This window comes from Durio zibethinus, chromosome 9 (genome assembly GCF_047325235.1).
Source record: "Durio zibethinus cultivar Kanyao isolate XHJ-2024 chromosome 9, ASM4732523v1, whole genome shotgun sequence".
In the NCBI taxonomy this organism is placed as follows: Eukaryota; Viridiplantae; Streptophyta; class Magnoliopsida; order Malvales; family Malvaceae; genus Durio; species Durio zibethinus.
The window spans coordinates 4,255,101-4,276,623 of NC_143170.1; the positions used below are offsets into that span (position 1 = coordinate 4,255,101).

The 21,523-nt window shown below is 30.8% G+C and overlaps 3 protein-coding genes across 6 annotated transcripts; 1 reads left to right on the plus strand and 2 right to left on the minus strand.

The window, feature by feature from the left end:
* Positions 1–2,597: 2,597 nt before the first annotated feature.
* Positions 2,598–6,667, plus strand: LOC111307816 (uncharacterized). The gene is made up of 12 exons (XM_022906084.2): positions 2,598–2,833; positions 2,935–3,200; positions 3,384–3,457; positions 3,567–3,661; positions 4,040–4,137; positions 4,320–4,403; positions 4,687–4,767; positions 4,905–4,985; positions 5,108–5,203; positions 5,556–5,635; positions 5,871–5,959; positions 6,104–6,667. The coding sequence occupies exons 1-12, from the start codon at positions 2,701–2,703 to the stop codon at positions 6,472–6,474; spliced, it is 1,548 nt and encodes a 515-aa protein (XP_022761819.2). The 5' UTR covers positions 2,598–2,700; the 3' UTR covers positions 6,475–6,667.
* An 889-nt stretch (positions 6,668–7,556) lies between these two features.
* LOC111315794 (uncharacterized) lies at positions 7,557–8,954 on the minus strand. 3 transcript variants are annotated; one of them, XM_022917810.2, is made up of 2 exons: positions 8,585–8,954; positions 7,557–8,385 (listed from the first exon to the last, which is right to left on the minus strand). In XM_022917810.2, exons 1-2 carry the CDS (start codon positions 8,715–8,717, stop codon positions 7,652–7,654), a joined length of 867 nt encoding a protein of 288 aa, XP_022773545.2. In that variant the 5' UTR covers positions 8,718–8,954; the 3' UTR covers positions 7,557–7,651. The 3 variants fall into 3 exon arrangements, with proteins under 3 accessions (XP_022773545.2, XP_089621689.1, XP_089621690.1); XM_089765563.1 differs by having other exon boundaries at positions 8,615–8,823; XM_089765564.1 differs by having other exon boundaries at positions 7,557–8,416; positions 8,585–8,758.
* Positions 8,955–16,005: 7,051 nt separating this feature from the next.
* LOC111307824 (uncharacterized) lies at positions 16,006–20,086 on the minus strand. 2 transcript variants are annotated; one of them, XM_089765562.1, is made up of 8 exons: positions 19,985–20,086; positions 18,495–19,699; positions 18,299–18,383; positions 18,030–18,187; positions 17,897–17,948; positions 17,273–17,352; positions 17,079–17,172; positions 16,006–16,897 (listed from the first exon to the last, which is right to left on the minus strand). In XM_089765562.1, the coding sequence occupies exons 2-8, from the start codon at positions 19,668–19,670 to the stop codon at positions 16,311–16,313; spliced, it is 2,232 nt and encodes a 743-aa protein (XP_089621688.1). In that variant the 5' UTR covers positions 19,671–19,699; positions 19,985–20,086; the 3' UTR covers positions 16,006–16,310. The 2 variants fall into 2 exon arrangements, with proteins under 2 accessions (XP_089621688.1, XP_022761857.2); XM_022906122.2 differs by having other exon boundaries at positions 18,293–18,383.
* Positions 20,087–21,523: the final 1,437 nt, after the last annotated feature.

Sequence of the window (21,523 nt, forward strand, 5' to 3'; positions counted from 1 at the left end):
AGCAAAAATGGATGAATGAGTAAGGAAAAGAAAAGTCAAAAGGGATCTCACGGGTTTGAAATTTAAGTAAAATTTAACAACAAGAAAGTGTGATTATTGAAGGTATTTTTAGCTAAAAACGCATTTAATAATCCTCTCTAATTTTTTTTTAAATTATTTAAGGTGTTTCTAACTAAAAATACCTTTAATAATCCTTTAAATAATTTAATGGGATTATTCAAGGCGTTTCTAACTAAAAGCACCTTGAATAATCTCGTTTTATTTATTTTTATTATTTAAGGTATTTTTGACAAAAAATACCTTCAATACAATAATATTTTCTAATTTGTTTGAAGATTATTCAAGGTATTTCCGGCTAAAAACATTTTGAATAATCTCCTTTCATTTTTTTTTAAATTATTTAAGATATTTTTTGCTAAAAAACACCTTTAATAATCCCTTTATAAAAAATTGAATATGGTTATTCAAGGTATTTTTGGCTAAAAAAGCTTTAAATAATATCTTTCATTTTTTGAATAATTATTCAAGACATTTTTTGCAAATAAAAAAAACACCTTAAATAATTTCTTTCTATTTTTTTAAGATTATTCAAGACGTTTTTAGTCAAAAAATACCTTGAATAATCCTTTACAAAAAATTAAATAGGATTTTTCAATATGTTTTTGGTAGAAAATGCCTTGAATAATCTCTTTCATTTTTTTTAGGATTATTCAAGGCGTTTTCTACAAAAAAACACTTTCAATAATCTCATTTTATTTTATTTATTATTTAAGGTATTTTTTGTCAAAAAATATATTGAATAAGCTCCTACCTTTTTTTTAGATTATTCAAGATGTTTTTAACAAAAAATGCATTAAATAATCTCTTAAAAAAATTAAATGAGGTTATTCAAGGAGTTTTTAGTCAAAAACACATTAAATAATTTCCTCTAATTTTCATTGAGGATTATTTGAGGCATTTTTGCACTACTTAAAAAACCTTCAAAATGCTAAAGGAAATAATCAAACCTAAGACCTTATGATTAATAGTCATATGCTTTAACCAATTAAACTGCTCCAGTTTTTTAAGTAAATGATTATTCAAGGCATTTATAATATAAAAGTCGCTAACATGTGTTTTTGTACTCTTTAAAAAATATCACAAAAATATATTTTCAGTGACATTTTAAAATCCAAACGCTGCTATATAAGAATTTAGTGTCATTTTATAAAAAAATATCGCTAACTTTATAAAAACATGAAACTTTATGACGTTTATTTAAAAATATCACTAAAAAATAGTCATTAAATCTCTATTTTTCTATAATGAATGCTCATGATAGACAATGGGAATTGTAGACATTAGCTCTATCACTATGCAATGTAGACTATAGATACAAGGTATATATTAAAACCAGTTATAGAACAAAACCTAGTCTCGAGGGTTATGTGCTATTAGAGGTTTAATATTTTAAAGATATATTTGAATTAACGAAATTAATTTTGATAATTTTAAAAATAGCATTGGAAGTGAAATTAAATATTTTAATGATGAAATTAAAATAAAAAAATGATATATGTGTTTGAATACAAATATAATGATAATAGTGAAATGAATTATAATAAAAAAATAATCATTAAAAATATCAAATTAAAATTTAGTATAATGAAAATTTTAAATTGTCATTTATAAAATTAATAAATTATTAAAAATTATTAACATGATTTAAATATAAATACAAAATAAAAATAAAAATTATACTTATAAAATTATACATATTATTTGACAAAATAATATTAAATATATGAAATATAAAATATAAAATAAAAATAAAAACGAAAACAAACAAATTAAAAAAAAAGGGGATATTTTAGGTAAAAGGTCAATCCAGTTAGCAACTGAACCTTTTTGTTCCATTCTAAAATTATTACTGCAGTACAGTCCTTCAGTGCATTGATTGTTATCCAAACGATCTAACTCACCGAAAAGGTTCTTAGCCTCACCACAGGAAGAAAAGTGAACCAAATGGAGCCAAAGAATTCAAGGGCGGTAGAGTTTTTATGAATTACGAAACAAAGAGTCAAAGCTTCCTAACTCTGTTCCCCAGTAACATGTATTATGCGTTTCTTCTTTATTTATGGATATACTATATGTATGATGAATTAAAAAACTATATAGTTTTTTTTTATTCTCATTTTTCAAAATGATCATAGCATATTGATGATATGCAATTAATATTTAATAAATATTTAAAATACATAAAAAATAAAAATTTATATTTAATTTATTATTAATACATAAATGATATACACTATCTATACAGTACAAATTATCACATCATTTATTAGTAAATTTAAAATTTTACAGTTTTTAAAAATATCTTTTAATTCTTTATTTTGTGGTGTTCAATGTGACATTTAATTTATAAAATTTTATAAGTTTTAATTTTACTAATTAATTAATGAGATAATGCAATGATAGTGAATAATAAAAATGACAAAAGAAATTAAAAAAAAAAAAGTGTACGCAACTATTTATAGTTATTGGGCCCAAAATTTTTAAATTATAAGGTTCGTTGGATTCTGAACTTTTTTTTTCACTTCCAATTTCCAAGTTGTTATGGATCCATTTTCTTAGCCCAAAAGAATCTAAAACCCTAAACCCCTGAAACTGAAAACCCTCCGTCATTCCTCTTGCAGAAGCGAAGCCCCTATTCCAAAAATGGCGTCCTTAATCTCAGAAACAACCCAAAAAATCTTCACCCCTGAGAACCTTCGTGCTGCAGCCAAACAATCTGAACGCTGCCTCGTCGTTCCCGTTCGCCTTCGCCGAGCCATCAAAAAGTACCTCCGAGGTAATCTATCTATCCGTGTGAATCTACTTACCAGTTCGATATTTTCAAATTCAAAAGCTTTTCTTGTTCTTTTTTGGGGGTTAATGATTGCTGGATTATAGAACAAGAGGACCCTTACATGCGGAGAAAAGTGTTGCGGTTATCGCAGTCGTTTAGCGAGATTAAAGATGTGAATCTGCATCTTGTGGCTGAGACTTCAAAGGAGCTCGCCGAGGATCCTCTTAAGTCAATGGAGCAATCAAAGAGATGGAAAATCAAGAGTGCTTATGGCGATATCGGTCTCACTTATAGAGATGATGAGACTGTTGCCTATGTTGCCTCCAGAATGCCCGCAGTTTACTCTGCTTGTTATAGGGTCCTCAGTGAGGTACCAAAATTTTACTCTAAATTGCAACCTTAATATAATTAAAAATAGTGGAACTTTTACGTTAAAAATTTGTGCCATAATTGCCAAAGGTTGATCATTTCTGAGCATTGTTATGTATAGAGGTGGAGATTAGTATTTTGCTACTAATTTTGGGGAAGCTTTTGTTGTTGGCACTTTTGCTAGGTGAGGAGAAGGTTACCTGGTTTTCTTCCAACAAAAGTTTTAGATTTTGGGGCTGGCACTGGTTCAGCTTTCTGGTGGGAATTTATTTGCTTTTATATCTGCTAGAAGCTATTTGCAAATTGAGCGTCTTGAAGTTATATAAAATTTCTTACAGTGGTGAAGGTGAGCTTTGTGATGTTGTAGGGCAATGAAAGAAGTCTGGCCTAAATCTGTGGAGAAAATAAACATAGTGGAACCATCTCAATCTATGCAGCGTGCGGGTCGAAGTCTTATACAATGTAATTAGTGCTCTTCACATTTTCAGTCATTAGAGAGATAACAAATTAGCACTTTGGTTCATTATGTTTATATGAATGATAAATTTGGAAATTTAAAATATTGGATATTATTACATTTATGATTGATTATAAGCACATTACATCTTAATGATTTATAACGTGTGTCTTTGGGCATGCATGTAAACAGATGGTAGGAAATAGTTGACATTTCTTAATGTATATGATGATGATTTCTTTTTGATGATATAATAGATATGGAATTATTACAAGTGAGCATAGAGAGGTTTCATTGTCTTAACACTTGTGTAGTAAATTTATTGAAGGCATAGTTGGGCAATTTCTGATATTTTTATGTCATTTCTGTATGTTTCTTTTTAGGCCTGAAGAACTTGCCTCTTATTCATAGCTATACTAGCCTTCAAGCATTAACCAAAGAGATCAGTAAGTTTGAGAGGGAACACGACCTTGTAATCGCTGTAAGTTTGTAACACCCAAATTTGTCACTGTCTTGCCTTGGCTCTCATGTGGCCTATTAATGTTTCTGTTCTGTTTACTGCTTTAATTGCTGCATGTTGTGAATAGTTTATGTAATTCTTTAGGATATATATGCCTTTTATTGGTACTAACAAAATAAAATGCCTCTTTTGATGGGTTGAAGTCTTATGTGCTTGGAGAGATACCATCACTGAAGGACCGAATTACAATTGTGCGCCAACTTTGGAGTCTGACACGGGATGTCCTGGTATGTTCTTGGAATGGTTGACGTATTTCTTTCATAGCATATGTTTGCAGGGGGAACATCAGTGATTTTGAATTGCTCTTTGTTCTGTGTATGAGAAAACAAACTAATGTATGCCATTCATGCCACCCTGACTTGTAAGCCCTTCCTGCACTCAATGGGATGAATTAAGGCACCTGGACAATGACTTGCTAATTATAAGTTGTTATCCTTGGAGTATATTTATTTTGATCCTTTGTTGTCCATCCTATTTATTCCAGTTTTTATAAAATTTGATTGTTGGCAGGTCTTAGTTGAACCAGGAACTCCACATGGATCTAATATTATATCCCAGATGCGATCTCACATACTGTGGATGGAAAAAAGAGTGAGTTTTTTTTTTTTCAGCCTTTTTTTTTCCTGTTGAAAATAAATTTGGTAATTTGTGTGACTACTTTTTGTTTCATTTGTGGATGTTCTTTCTCCCCATGCTTATTATATGATACCTTAGTTATGACTTCTTAGAAATGCCGTAAAGCCAAGGTAAACAAGGAAGATTCTAAAGACCTTATTGATCTTAGAAGTGGTGCATTCATTGTTGCTCCAGTAAGTATGATGTTTTGTCCTCTACTTTCCCCTTTTTCCAGACTAAAAACTGCTGCACCATCTTATATATTTATTTTTCTTTGCTTAAAGGGATAATTAACTTAGAAACTTTCTTGATGCAGTGCCCTCATGATGGGCGTTGTCCATTGGAGAAATCTGGAAAATACTGCCATTTTGTTCAACGTTTGCAGAGGACAACTTCACAACGTGCATATAAGGTTTCTCCACTATTCACTTATTTATCATTTGTCAACTTATCTAGTATTCCATGTAAATGCAAGTCAGCGAGGGTTAATGCTGGGAGCTTATAATATATATTTTTTATTCTGCCATTCTTTCTCTCTGCTTAAGATTTAGTATTTTTTTTATATTAATGAGCTAATCTCCTTGTGACATACCTAGTTCCATACTATGTTTATTTCTCATGGTGGCTGTACAGCAAAAGTTGAAGTATATATTTGACATTGGTATTTATATATTCTTTGGGGAAATGGAAGGGTTCAACTTGAAAAGATCTGAGTAAGGAAATTTTCATAGGTCTCAACTCTCTTAGTCATCACTATTTTGTAGCGTTCCAAGGGTGATCCTTTACGTGGCTTTGAAGATGAAAAATTTTCTTTCGTTGCTTTCAAAAGAGGACAACGACCTCGGTTAGTATTCTTAACTGCTTTGTAGATTGGGAAATTTATATAAATGCTTTTCTTTTCATTGATTTGAAGGTCCAGCAACGTGTATGTTTGTTGGTTTGAGTAATTACTGTTGAGTTCTTTGCTCAAAACCTCTGAGGTGTCTTAACCATTACCACAAACCTTCCACCCACAAACTTTGAGTTGTTTCATCTATTATCTCGTATTGTTAACGTTAGCCATTATTAAAATTTAAAAGGGAATCTTGGCCTCTTGATGGTATGACATTTGAGACTTTGAAAGAGCAGCGTGCTAAGAGGAATCCAGAAGATCTTGAAATTGACTATGGTATTATTTTCTCCATCTCTCATTCTCCTTTTTCCCTGTTTTTATCTTTATTGCACACTTTCTTACACTGATTCTCTGTATTTAGGAATGCTCTTAATTCTGGTTTTTTTTTGTTTTTCAAAAATCTGCTTTTAACTTGGACAGAGGGTCTAGTTAATATAGAAGAAACTGCTGATATCATTCCATATGAAGAAGTGGATCCAAGTGCCTATGACTCTGATGTTATGGAAACTGATAACGTGAATGATACTTATGAAGATCAAGATCAAGAAGAAGAAACAGTTAACGCTGATCTTGGGGGCGGTTGGGGAAGGATTATCTTCCCTCCTGTTCGGAGAGGCAGGCAGGTTCACATGAATATTTGTCGACCCACAAATCAAGATGCCTCAGAGGGTTCATTTGACCGTGAGGTTTTCACACAAAGTAAGAATCCAACTTTGCATCATCTGGCCCGAAAGTCTTTCTGGGGTGACTTGTGGCCTTTGGGAAGGAATGTAACAAGAACGGTCTCATGATTACGAAGGTGAAAGGCAAAGGATATTATAAAGCTAAAAGCTAGTTATGCTGTTTTTCCTCTGTAACTACAATTTGCTTCCCTAACTCCAGGTTTATGGGATGGGAGAAAGTTATTATTATTTTTTGTATAGTTCAAAACCGAATATTATTAGGGCTTTCACCAGTATCAAAAAATAAATTTAAATTTTTTAATTGTTCAAAAAATAACAATTACATTTAAATGCAAAAAAAAAAAAAATCTTCTGAACGAAGAGAAACAAAAGTAATACTACTAACGAAGAAAATGGAACATTATTGCTTTATCATTATAAAGTTTCAACGATTATATGGTGTCATATGCTTGAAGCAAATTAATGACATTTCTTGGAGAGTGTTGCTTTTACTGCATTTTTTTTTCTTCTAGCACAATATGGTTGAAATTTAATGGCGGCAGGCCAACAAGAACCACGTCTGGAACTGGATGGCTTCATTCCGAGAAACGGAGGCTAGGACCACGTACCATTTTCTCTTCCAACAATTTTGGGAATGTCCTGTTTCAAGAAGTTTGAGTGAGTAGTTCACCATCTAGACTGCCGCATGTGGTCCAAACCACAGTCCCAAGTCATCTCTTTTTATGTCTCGTTAAATTGGATGGAACATCGTTCACATATGCACAGATCATATAGGTGAGACTTGGCTTTTCTACCGAATAGAAGAATGATCAAGAATTTGGCATAAAATTATTAAGAGAAATTCCTATATTTTAAAAACTATTCTTATTTATATGCTAATAATTTCTGAATTCTGATGTACTTGGTTTGGAGTTCAAATTTTCAAAGACGGCTAAGGCTTCCAAGAAAAAGTGATGAGAATTAGGTTAATTAGCAACCAAAATCCCTAGGATCAGCTGAATGATTGGGGCGGCTCTGGTTGTACCAAATTCCCACAGGTAATATCTAGTGAATGGTATCTACAACTGAATGACATGACTGAAACACTGGCATGCACTGTTTCCCCTTTTTTCCTTATTATTCTTCTGTTTATTATTCGACCCAAAGGGTGTTTCAGTTACACCCTTTTTTTTATAAATAATTTTATGTATCTATTATTATTTTACAAATCGATTTAGTGCTTTTTGTGGGGGGTTGATAATTTTATTTGACATTAACTATATTGGGCAGAAAACAAATGGTGCAGTCAAATCAAGAGAGAATCAAAAAAAGGGGTCTCTTTCTCGACAGTGTCATCTCCCTTAAGAAGCAGCTGGTATTCCTCAAAAATGTCTTCAAGCATGTTAATATCATCTCCAACTGGTGTTTCATCTAAAAATGTAGCAGCGTCAAAACCGCAGTAAGGAAATTCTTGATCTTCATCACAAACCATTGCCTTTCCGATATACTTAGTAGCACCTGCAATGCCAGAGCAACATGCAGGAAAATCAAAAACTTGGATATCATTAGCTCTTCTGCTCCCTTCTGATCCCCAGTTAGATGATCCACTTATCATACTGTCAAAACTGTTGCTCCTCGTTATTACTGAAAATTTTGAAACCCTAATGGCTTTTGGCTGATGCACTTTGGTCGTCACGATTGGAGTAGTCCCTTCTCTTGCAGTGCTCTCTGGTTTGTCCTTCTTCTTTTCGGTGGTCTTCTTGCCTTTACGATTGTTTCTAATTGATGCTTCTTTGGAGGTTTTTGAATTGGTTTCGGAATTTTCTACTCTTTTACTCAGATGAGAATTCCAATAGTTCTTTATTTCATTGTCTGTCCTGCCTGGAAGTCTTTTGGCAATGAGAGACCAACGATTGCCTAGAAGAGAATGAAGCCTGATAATGAGATCATCCTCATCAGGAGTGATGTTTCCTCGCTTGATATCAGGTCGCAGATAGTTCATCCATCTTAGTCTGCAGCTCTTCCCACATCTAAGCAGCCCTGCAGAGTGCATTGACCAAAACAGTTCGCACTCCAAAAGACAAAATCAATGAAATTGCAACAAATCAATCCTATTATATCTTGCTTGGTGAAAATCAACTACAAAAAAAAAAAAAAGAAGGAATCCAACGACCAAGAACTAGAGAAAAGAAATGCTAGCGCAAAAAAAAAAAAAAAAGTGCAAGAGCAAGAGAATTACCAGCCCTTTTAGGCAAAGATCTCCACTGACCTTCACCATGAGCCCGGATATAATTAACCAGCAATGTGTCTTCTCTGGCTGTCCAAGATCCTCTGTGCAAACCCACCTTGGAACAACACGGGGCTCTTCCCATTTTTCCCTTTCTTTCTAGGATTCCAAAAAGGAGAAGATGTAAACCGAAAGAGAGAGAGAGAGAGAGCACATGACACTACAAAGCTGCCCCCACTCCCTTTTAAAGCCATCAAAGTGAGACCATTATTCCGGCAATAGTACTGTACATATCAGCTTATTAATCATTCAAGTATGCATAACGATAGATCAATTTGGTATTTTTCTCTTTTTTTCAAACATCAATTTCCAAATTCCTGTCAAAATGTGCATGTTCAACAACCCTTCTCATTTATCTGTCCTTCCTTGCCCTAGATTGTTCCCTGTGCTGTGCATGCGCCTGGAATATTTTATCATATTTTTCCACGCACACGATAAGCATGGATTAAATCTTTGATTAATCATTTTCTTTTCTATCTATCCCCATATATAATTTCCAGAATCCCATTATTTTACCTGTTCCTAATCGCATTTTAAAACTCCAATTATGAATGTGTACGTTAAAAAAGAATTAATTCCTTAAAGTTTACCAACAAATGATTGATTCAATTGATAAAATTTTTTTTTTTTTATAAAAAAATTTTGAATTCAAGTATTATTGGTGGTTATTTATTGGAATTATCTCGAATACATGATTTACAATTACTTATCTTAAATTATTAAGTATGATACATTTTATCTTGACCTGAAGAATGAAACAATCTATCTACTTTGAATTTTGTTTCTTACCAAAAAAAAATTTTGCAGAGTTTAAATTTTTTTGTTTTTGAAACATTATATTTGATCATGGAAAATTTTCTTCGTTCTCATTGCATGCCATGTATTTATTCGTTTAAATTAAAAAAACGTGCCATGATTAATACGATCTTTCATGAACAGATTTTTTTTTTTTTTGTTTGCAAAAAAGTTCAAAGCCAACAAAATTAATAAATTTTTTTTTAATATTTATATAATATTGGGTTGGGATCACATAAGTAATCAGAAGATATATATTATACTATATTATTCTGATTTATTTATTTAAATATAAAATTTGACATTCATGAGATGCTACGGCCACACCAGCAGGAGGGAAGGGCCTGAGACCTGATAATCATTTGGAGACATGGATTCCAGTGGCGTGCAGGACAACGAACACCCTAACTCCTAAGCCTCTGAATTCCTCGAAACATCTGCATGGCTTTTTTTTGCAACCCTTAATCATGATGCCAAGAATAATAAGTACGTGTGGAAACAAAGATCCCAATGATTTTTTTTTTCTTTTTGCTTTTTCCACGTGAGAATAAATTTAATAGAAGAACAAATAAATTTTACTTTTAATTTTGAAAAGTTGGTAAACTTTAATAATATCATAGAAAGGTGATCTCAAATTTCATGTTGTGTATGAGCCCCAATAGGCATGGCATGCACAAAAATAATAGTGTAGTGTATGGGCAGATCATCAACTTCGTCAAATTAACCAATTTATGAACTGAACTCTAATGATGTGATAATAGACATATAATATATATATATATATATGTATGTATATATGTATAACATTAGGTACGAACAATAGACAACAGATTACTCTTAATTTGGCGTATTATAAGCCAAGTCCTGAGCTAGAAATTAAGCTGATGATCACTCACGGGGAACATATTATAAACAAGTCATTGTCCTTGCTTTCACTAATTATTTTCTGTACCTATTTTTAATAGGCTTGTCCACTAGCTTGGCTCGGGTCGGATTATGACCATTTGTTTTAGAATTCAAAATTGGTACAATAAAAAATTTTATTTTATTAATAAAATTTATTTTTATTAATTTCAATCTTAAAATATATTTTAAAACTTTGCATTTTCAAATTTTTATATATATTTTTTAAAATCAAAACTTCTAAACCAAACAAATTAGACTAAGCAAACACGTTTTTTGAAAGATCAATTGATTCAATTTATCTCATGAATAAGGATGTAAATGATATATTAGTATTCATAAGTTACTCGAATTTTATTTGAATAAAACTCAAATTCGATTTAATTATTATCAAGTCTAGTTTGAGTAACTTAAATTATCAATCGAATTGAGTTCGAGCATTCTTATACCCAATTTAAATAAATTACGAGCCTAATTGAGCTTTTATATTTTAATATATTTTAATTATTTTAATTAATAAAATATACTAAACTCAAGCTCAAATATAAATAATCAAATTTTTATTGAATATAAAAATCAAACTTATTTTTACATGTTAATTGAGTGAGCTCAAGTAATTCAATTTCTATCTTAAGTCAAGTTTGAATTAAAAAAAAAATTTAATTTAATTCGATCCAAGTTTCGAATCTCAATTTTGAGTCGAGTTCGAGTTCAAATTGAATACTATATCGATTTGAACTCGATCATTTATACGTCTATTCATGAACAAGTTTAACTTTCAACTTTTTTCTTCTATAAGACTAATCATACATATATATATATATATATATGTATATATTACAATATATACAGACCTTAAAAGGTTGCCACGTTTATGCGGACAAGTCTAATTTATTCAAATATTAAAATTATTTAATTTATAATTAGAAATCAAATCATAGATATATTTTTTAAAATTAAAAATTAAAAATATGAATTTTATCTTTTTAATAAATAATTTTAGTTATTTACCAAATAATTTTAGTTAAATAATTATTTAATTGTTAAAATCTTTTAAATATATTTAAAAATTATAAAATTAAGTTTATCTAAAAGTTTCAATAATTTTTTTATCTTTATTTGAATCAATAAAAATTCAAATAACTTTACATAAGACATTGAAAATTCAAACAATTATTTATATTAAATCGTTAAATATTAAGATCATCAAAAGAATTATATCTATCTCAACTCTAATTATCAAATTTATATTTCAAATATGTGCAAAATTTTTTATTTCATCTTTATCACTTATTATATCCATTTTAAATTTAAAAAAATAAATTGAAAAATATCTACTTAATCCTAATTGTCACTAAATAGTTCTTCTAAAATTTACGATTATAAATATAATGTGTTATATCAGTTTTTTTTTTTAATTTGCAAATTTTTTTCAAGGTATATTCTATTATTATTGCAATTTCTTTTTCTCTTTATAATTTTTTTTCAAGTTATATTTTATTATTATTGTAATTTCTTTCTTATGAACAATAATATTTTTTATTTATTTTTTTCACATATCTCCAATATTTTTCATATTTTGTACAACAATACAATTAAGATTACAAAAGTGAAAGTATATTAATATTTCTTTTATTATTTAATTCATCATTCAATAATATATGTGTTTTTATTTTTTTTTTAAAAAATACATAATTTATTTTTTAATATAATTTTATTAGTGTATAAATATTACTATAAATAAAAATGATCTAGAAAGAAGACTTATCATTTTTTTCTTATTGTTTTTAAAAAGTTTATTTTTTAGTTAACGATAAATCAGTATATATAAATTTTAAAGATTTAGATATAATTTTAAAAAATTAATTTGTACATGTCGTAGTCTAGTTTGTGTATATTGTCTTTACAAAGCAAGATATCATTTTGCCTTTCAAGAAAACTATTTGAACCAGTAAAACCACTTTCCGATGGAATCAAATCAAAAGTTAAACTATTTTTTTTTTCATTTTTTCTTTTTTTCCTATGCAAGTTTGGCAGGATGTAACACTTTCAAACAAAGATGGAGAAAAAAGGGACAAGCAGGGGTATCCCAAATTTCTAACTTCCTTTTTCTATAATGATTGGTCTCATTGATTTCTTAGTTTGTTTTTTCTATTTTCTTTTTTTCATTAAAATTACTGTTTTGACCCTTTTTTACCTTTCTCCTACTCTCAAACATATTTAACCATATCATTGATAAATTATTTGATATATCGATAATAAAATTTTTTAATTTCATAAATAAGATTCGAATAATAAAATATATATATTTTTTAAATATATAAAAAATATATCATTATTTTAATTTCATTTATAAAATTAAAAAATTTTACTGTTAATATATTAAATAATTTTTTTATCATAATTTTTTCGTGTAAACAACTAAAGAGAGAATAATTTTATTTATTTATTTTTTTAATCTACTCTTATATTTACATAACTGAAAAAATATTATGCACATAAGCTTATACATATAAACTCACAATTTTCAAATACTAATGTGAATCGATTTAAAGATAAGTGAGCAAATACTAAGAAGAATTGATTATCCTATGATGAAGAGCTATATAATTGACTAGGATCAATAATTGTGAAAAAAATAAAAGGATTGCTAGTTTTCTCATTAATACATGAGAAAGGACAAAGGAGATGAATCCAACTAATTTTCAAGAAAAAAACAGGTTTCAGTGGTACAAATGTTCAATGCCAGCACGTAACATTAATTCATTCAACTTTTAATTGTGTCAATGATATTCCCCCATATTACCATCATTTTTCTTTTCTTGCACCTTTTTCAAGCTTTCTTTTGTTTTTAATTAAAAAACTAAAGCGCGTAGGGAAGAAAAATAGGAAGCTTTGGTTAAAGCAAAATTGTTTCATTTAATGTATTACTGTAGAAACACTAATAAAGTATTCACAAATTCAGTTCATCTCACATTTCCTTTTTTTTATTTATTGTTAAAATTCAAGATAAATAAGTTACTTAATAATCTCGTAGATTATAATAAGATATATTATATCTGATAATCTAAAACAGATGACTGTAGATTATACATTCGAAATAACTTCAATAAATAATCACCGATAAAATTCAAATTCAAAACATTTTCGTCGAAAAAAACGAACATAATCATTTGAATGAACCACTTACCGATTTAATAGTTTAATGTTGTTAAGGAAGATAAACCAAATTTTGGGTCCACGAAATCACATTAAAAAATTCATTCGTATATTCTTTTAATATCATTTCATTTCAATCCAAAAGCTTAAATCATTAAGATTTTGGATTTTATAGACATATATATATGTCACCTGTACATCTATTTTTTGAATGATATGATATTCCATTCATGTCAAACTCAAAAAAATATTATTCTTAATTAATAATTATGATAGTATTGATTTCACTCTAAAGATTTTACATGATTGGCATTGACATCTTGTCATTGAATAATTAAACAAATAAAATTTTTTGATGCCATTGAAAGATATTATATAGGTAAATTAAGTTAATAATATTAAATTTTGGATTACAATGATACATTATTTAAAAATTAAATATGTAAGTTGTAAATTTTATTTTTTTAAATAAAAATTTATGCATTTTCTCAAAATTAAAGTCTCAAAAATTATAATTAAATCTTTATAATACTACAAAGCACTCTTGACAACACTCCATTAACATATATTAATCTAGCAATCATGAAAGATAATTTCCATTATCATTAACCGAACTTTAACATAAACTATTAGTAAAATAATTCCACCAATCAACAGTTAAAATAACAATGAGGAGATTTTGGAATATTGAGATCTCATATTCAAATCCTACATATTTAATTTAATTTGATGTTAGACTCGTTTCAATTATATGCTGATTTGTTGATTGATTTTTTATTTGTTTGATTTAATTCGTCAATTTTTTAGATGGGATATAATATTTTATTATAATTATAATTTTTTTTTGGTTTACTTTATTAAAAAAAAACTTAGCTCTTTTATCACTCATGAATAAAATATGGCCTTCCTAATTTGTGGGCACTGGATGTCCTAATTGTATTTCATGATTGAAAACAAAGGGCAAGAGAAATTAATGAGTAAGTTAAGGAGTAAAAGACTATAAGTTAAGGTGTAAAATTTAAGGAAATGGGAAACCTAATAAATCAAATGAACTTTGAATCTGGACTATCAAACTATATACATGCATACATATATACATATATATATATATATATTCATGTGCCTCTTTTTATTTGTCCGTTGTTTTAGGCAACGTGAAACATGAGCTTGTTAATAATGTTCACTTTGACAATGAAACAAGAGGGTCGTCTTCCTCAAGAAGGAGCACATGTAAATGTCGGAAATAATTTTCAATTGAATCATTGTCCCATCACGGACGCCGTGAGGGTTGTTATTATTATTATTGAATCAAAATTATTCAGTTTCGATGGGTTTAGAAATCAGTATTTACTACCAGGCTACTACTAGTATTCTTATTAAGTAGAAGTAGGGATGTGATTAATTAAGTCGATATAATATTAAATTCAAGCTCAACCTCGAATTTAGCTTTAAATTTGATATTTGAAATTTAACTTGAACTTGATCAAAATTTATTTTTTTAGTTCGAATTCAATTCGAGATAAAAAATAAGTTATTTGAGCTCATTCGATTAGATTCGATTAACATATAAAAATAAGTTTAATTTTTATATTCAACAAAATTTTAATTATTTGTGCTCAAGCTTAAATTTGAGTTTGAGATATTTTATTAATTAAAATATAAAAACTCGATTAGGCTCACGAATAACTCGGGTTGAGTATAAGAATGTTCTAATTCGGTTTGATCAATAAATCAAATTACTTGAGTTTAAACTCGACTCGATAATAATCGAGTCGAATTCGAGTTTTATTTAAATCAAACTTAAATAATTTATGAGTATTAATATATTATTTATATATTTATATAAAAACAGTAAAAATCAACCCGTAAAGTGGGTGACACTTGAGTGTTCAGACCGTATTTCTAAATCATAAGTCCCTTTCTCGGCCCAGCCTAAGAAACAAAATAAACCAGTAACTAGAGGTCCAGACCATGGGCCAGTTTGCCAAAAACATGATAGTACATCGATGATTTGATATACTCACTATTTTTTTTTATACACCCCAGTAAAGTTTTTAAATTTACAACTGACGTTAAAATATTTTCATGTGTTTTATTTATTATATTAAGTTATTAATTATTTTAAATATATTTTACCAAGATATGTGTCAATTTTCTCATCTTATAGGTGAAAATTTCGTTAATGGTGTATAAGAAAGTTATCTCTTTTTATATATCCACATCCTTTTTCTTTTTTAGAACAATGCCTGTTATGTATCTCTTATTTCTTGAAGAAATGTTAGGACTTAAAAAGGGAAGAATGTGAAAGTTTATCAAATTTTCCTTTTAAGCTTGTTTGTGACAAAAATAAATAGCGGCAATCGACACCAGCAGCCCAACACGTGAAAGTCATGGCTGCACTGTCTCTGGCTATAAAGATCCGGAAACTCCAACACACATAATAATAATAATAATAAAAAAAAAAACTATAAACACAAAAAGGGCACGTTAGCACATATTTTAGAGCTCACAGCCCCTGACACAAATCAAAGAATCAGTATATAAATTGACATCCAAATGGTGTGATCCAACGACAAAATTAAACTCCAGCCACTTGTTGGGACCTGACTGGATTTCAACCAAATTAATAAACCATCGCCGATTGACATGAAATGATAGGACTGTAACTTCAAAATTTATGATGGGTCCCGACCCACATGCGGGGAGGACCACATGAACCTCAGCTTGCTGCAAGTAAGCAACCATGAGGATAGCCGTCTTTGAGGTGCTCAACAGCCACAGGAAAAGCCGTGTGTAAGTTTGCTGAATCTTTGGGGAATTCTTATAATCGAATAGGTAACCCATAATTGAGGTAGGTTCGAATGCGTCCATCCCAGCTTGCAGTAACAATCACAAGACCCCACTTGTGAGAACTTAACATGCTTTGATAAGCACTCTTCAAAACCTTCAACTCGAATTTGCACATGTCGGATGCAATCGTCGCTGAACTTGCATTGGGAAGTGTCTCTTCCGGCCAAGTTGGAGACCCCCCTTTCAAAGACTCCAACAGAACACGTGTCAGAGAGAAACAATCGGGTGAAGAATGGGGCATCAATTGTTCCAGATCCAACTTAGGATTTTGATGTTTCTGCCCATTTGTGAGGCCATTTCTCCTCACATCAGCCCTCAATTCCGGGGATGCAAGTGTTTCAGGAATGGTTTCAATGCCACACCAAGGTATAGCAACTGATGCATTGTAGGAGAGGAAACTCTCGCAAGACGAAATGTTCTTCACTTTGGAACAGTTCTTTTCGTGATTAATGTAATTCCAGATGTAGACATTAGAATCCTCGCTAGCTGAGATGATCTGTTTCCCATCTTGGCTAAAAGTAGCAGAAATCTGACTTGCTGCAATTCGATAGCCTGATGCTGGAAGATGAAAGAAGCTAAATCATGAAAATGCCCTATTTCTAAAGATTTAAAATCATCAACTACCACCTTGAGTCCTCACATAGGGAGAAATAATGTTTAATCCCCTTCCAATATCATCAGGATCGTCATTCGTGATAATGGAATAACAATTATAGGAACATAAGAGTGAAATACTCACCCTTTAGTTTGCAGACGACTTCTCTTTCAGACAAGACGCGGACAAGTGAATCAGCTGAAGTAATGATCACTTTGCTTGGGTCATTAGGAGAGAACTAGAAAGTGAAACAACAAAATGTAAGTCTTCACCCGGCAAAAAAATGTGATGAATAAGAAACATACATATGACCAAAACAAGGATAAAAATTTAACCACCTCAAAGCCAGTTATTCTTTTTCCAGGTAACTTCTTTTTTCCTTGTAAGCATATTGGTGCATCGAGTTGAAGTCGATTACCTGACAGACAGTACTCATGAGCCAGAAAATACTGGCAACAAAAGGGATATTGGTGCAGAACTGTATGTATGTTTCTTGCAAAACTCTACTGATTCAAATCTTTTGAGAAAGAAAACAGTCCACCTTAGCAAGTTGGAAGAACTTTTGGTGCATGACGTTTGCTTAGAGCAAATCCACAGTTTTAATGACCTTATATACCATGAGTGATGAAAATTCAAGAATAATCTACAGCATCCTGCCACAACATATTAAGAGCATCACACATATCAACATACTCTCTTCTTGACCAGAATAGATTGGCAACAAGACTATCTCAAGTGTAATCAAGATTCAGTCTAGGACTATTTGTCACTAGTAAAGTTATAATGCTGTCAAACTCAAAAACCAATATATTATAAATACTTCTATAAACCAAAAAAAGAAAAAAATTAAAGGTCATATTCTCATGTTGTCAGCATATTCAAGGTTCAATAACACCATTAACGTGCAATGTAACTATGCAGAAAACTGAAAGAAAAATTTTGGCTTTTATAAGTGAACATACCAATGATATAATAAAAGTGGCAGTTGCCTGTCATGGAGCCAACTATTCCTCCCTACAACAATCAAACAAAGAGTTTTTTAACAAAATCTATTAAAGTTCAGGAGACAATCTAAAGCCAAAAAATTAGATAAACCTTTCCATCAGGGCGATAACACACAGCTGTTACTATATCCCTTATATCAGTATAATCAATAACTTGACAATGAAGCACTTCCCAAATGCGAACTTTTCCATCAATTGAACCGCTGATGAAATAATTATCATCCATAGGGTTGAAGGCAACAGAAGTAACTACATTGACAATAAGAGAAACACACGTATTAATGTCATGTAACTACATAATGAACTATAATTTTGTATGGGTTGGATGATGGTGGAGGCTTAAGAGAGGCCAACCATAACTGTTATGAGAAAAAACCCTCAAGCATCTATCATATCCCACTTGCCATAGACGAACAGTCTTGTCAACAGAGGATGACAGTAGAAACTACAATAAAGAATATATGATAACCTTATTAGTAAATCAAGATAAAATATAAAAATGTTAAGTAGCATCCTTCAATTTCTTAAAGAAATAAGATAAATCTAGGCACTTTACCCCTTTCTTAGACCATGAAAGAGCCAAAATTTCCCCAATGTGCCCCTGAAATTCATGCACAGGCTTCTCCAAAATTTCGAAGACCTTGGGTGGGAGAATGACACAAGTTGAATCTGATGATTTCCTTAACCTCTTAATTTTATCTGTACTTTCTTTATCCACATTGAGAGGAGTAAGATGAGAAAGATGATTCATTCTGAAGTAGAGACATGAAGAATCAAGGTCTTGGATATCAAATTTGCCAAAACTCTCATTCTCGATAATCTTCCATACACGCACAATACAATCTTCACCTGCAGTTGCCAGGAATTGCCCGTCCAGACTGAACTTCATCGTCAAGATGGACCCTTCGTGTGCGACAAATTCTTGCCCACAATAAAGGGAAGACAACTCCTTGGAACTCTTGCTACGTGGATGAACCCTGACTCTTTTCATACTTTCCCCTGATGACGAGTCAAGATTACTGTGCTTCGATGCAACTTCAACATGTCTATCAACAATATGAGCCATGGCGCCTAGCTTACTTAACCAACTCTTTTTCACTTTCCTTTTCACATCTATTGCAGGCCTAGGAGATGGCGTAGGGGTCCTCTCAAACTCGTCAGAACTAACAGAATTACTTGAACCCTTCCCTTGTAAGCAGCTGTTCATTCCATTCTGACGAACACTCTCACCCTGTTCAACTGCAACCGATTCCATTTGACTATCCAAATTCTTGGCTTCATGTGCAAAACGACCTTCCGTTGAATAATTTTCAGCTAGTTCTTGAGCATCATTGGACCGTAAAGATACAAAAGACTGGCTGGATGAAACCCCGTCTTCAAGACCTGAAGTCCTCAACACTGCCCCACTATCTTGTGGGATTCTATAATTGCCCAATTCGATTTCCTCCCTACAGGAACCACAGGAATCCTCTCCAGAAACTGAAATCCGATCTAAACTATTATCCATCCATTTTCGGAATCTATATCGACGCTTATCAGCACTTTCTGGGAACATAGACCAGAACTTGTACCGATCAAAACTATCCAAAAAACAGTTGACTGGGCCAAAACCAGGACTAGAGTCACATCCCTCAGAACAAACAGAACTGCGATCAGATATCGAAGAATTCTCCTCACGGGTATCAAAGAATTGATCCTCTTCTTCTTCTTCTGCTTCAAAATAACTCCCCATTATTTGTTTTTATCTCAATCCGTGAAATCCTGAAACATTAAGCCACTACTAAATTTTCCAGGCTCTCAATCTAACAAGAGAAAGTTGGTTTTTTTTGTCTCATATTTTCCCTTTTTATTATATAATGAAAAAACCAATTAACAACATAAACCACCAACAAACTTCTAAGAAGAAACGTAAATGACAGATCTTTGCAGCAAATTTTCTAACACCAAAAGTACAAAGATGGAGGCTTTAAAACCATTGAAAGAACCACGACGATAAAAAAAACAAAAAAAGAGATCAGAAACCACAAAAGAAGAAGATTTACTGACCTGGGTCACCCAGAAATGTTGGTCAAAACCCAGAATTCGATGGATTTCCCTACCTCTTTCCCTTCCTTCTTTTTCTTACAAAAAAAAAAATGGTTCTCACTCAAGGAGATAAGAAAATTTTAAAGTATATATTTATCAGGAAGGTGATTATGAAGGCAAAACATGCCACTTAGCGTTAACGCGAAGGAGAGAAGATTCTGATTCCGAAACGTTGATAGGTGGTGATTTCTTTGTTGCTGTGTCTGCTTTCTTCTCTCTTTCCTTTGAGTCAATTACCGCAAAGGTAAATCACTAAATTGTTTTGTTCGTCCGTTGGTACTTTGTTGCTTTATCCCTGTTCTCTGACACTCTCGTCTCGGCCTCCAACCAGTATAACTAACGGCTTTAGTTTAACGGTTGTTCTTCTTTCAACTTTTATAGGGATAGCGTATCAGCCCCCTTGCCCCCCCCCCCCCCCCCCACCCTTCCTTTTTTTTTTTTATAAGACTTTAAAGTTGGTGAAATTTTCTTTGTCCTTACACATATTAACTCTCCTATCTTTCTCCTAATCCCGTAATAATAATTAAAAAAATTTGGACTTTTCTTTTTTTTAATAATCTTATATAATATAAATAATAAATAAATTTAATTATTCAAATAATCATATTAGACAAAGTAATTATTAATATATTTTTTTATAAAAAAATAAATAATATAAGAATATGGGAACCCAACCTTTACCTGCTTTGATTTTTGTTTTATAAAAATTGCACTCCAAACTCCATATTTCGATCCTCATTTTCTCGAATATAGACATTAAATCAAGTTATCCATATGTAATTTTGTTCGCATATTCGGTGAAACTTAAGTAAAAAAATTTTTATATAAAGAGAATAAATGAAAATAATTTTTTATATAAAAAGAATAAATGAAAATAATTTTTGAACTTCAATATTGGAAAAATAACAAGCCAAAGTTGTTAGACCAATTAAATTGATTAACATTATTTCATAGTATACGATTGATTAATTTAATTTTTTATATTTAAAGTTATTAAAAAACGATTGATAAAATATTAAAAAAAAATTGAATCTCTAGCAAACTCTTCCACCACTCAATGGATAATGCTTATCCTCTTTGAATGAATTTCTAATGTGTAATTTTCTCTAAAAAATGAAAAAAAAAAATAGTAACCAAGGTAAAATGAATTTAAGGGGATTTATTTTTGTATTTAATGAAGAAATGGTCAAGTCAAGCCAAAGCGTACATGCAAAAAAGAACAAATTAAAAAAAAAAAAAAAAAGGTAAGATTTGTGTTGTGAAGTGTCAACCAAGTCATGTCCGATGCCCACCAGTCAGCCAAGGATTAGAACGCCAGGTCGCCAAGAAAATGCTATTGGATGTGTCTATCTTAAAGTTGACTGGCAAATTGCCTTCTAGCAAAGTTGGTGGATTGTATGCTCTACCGTGTCTTCGATTAATATGATATTGACTTTCAACTTTCTCCATCGCCCCTGCTCATTTCTCCGCTCTTTCCTTTCGTAATGATCATGGTCCCTA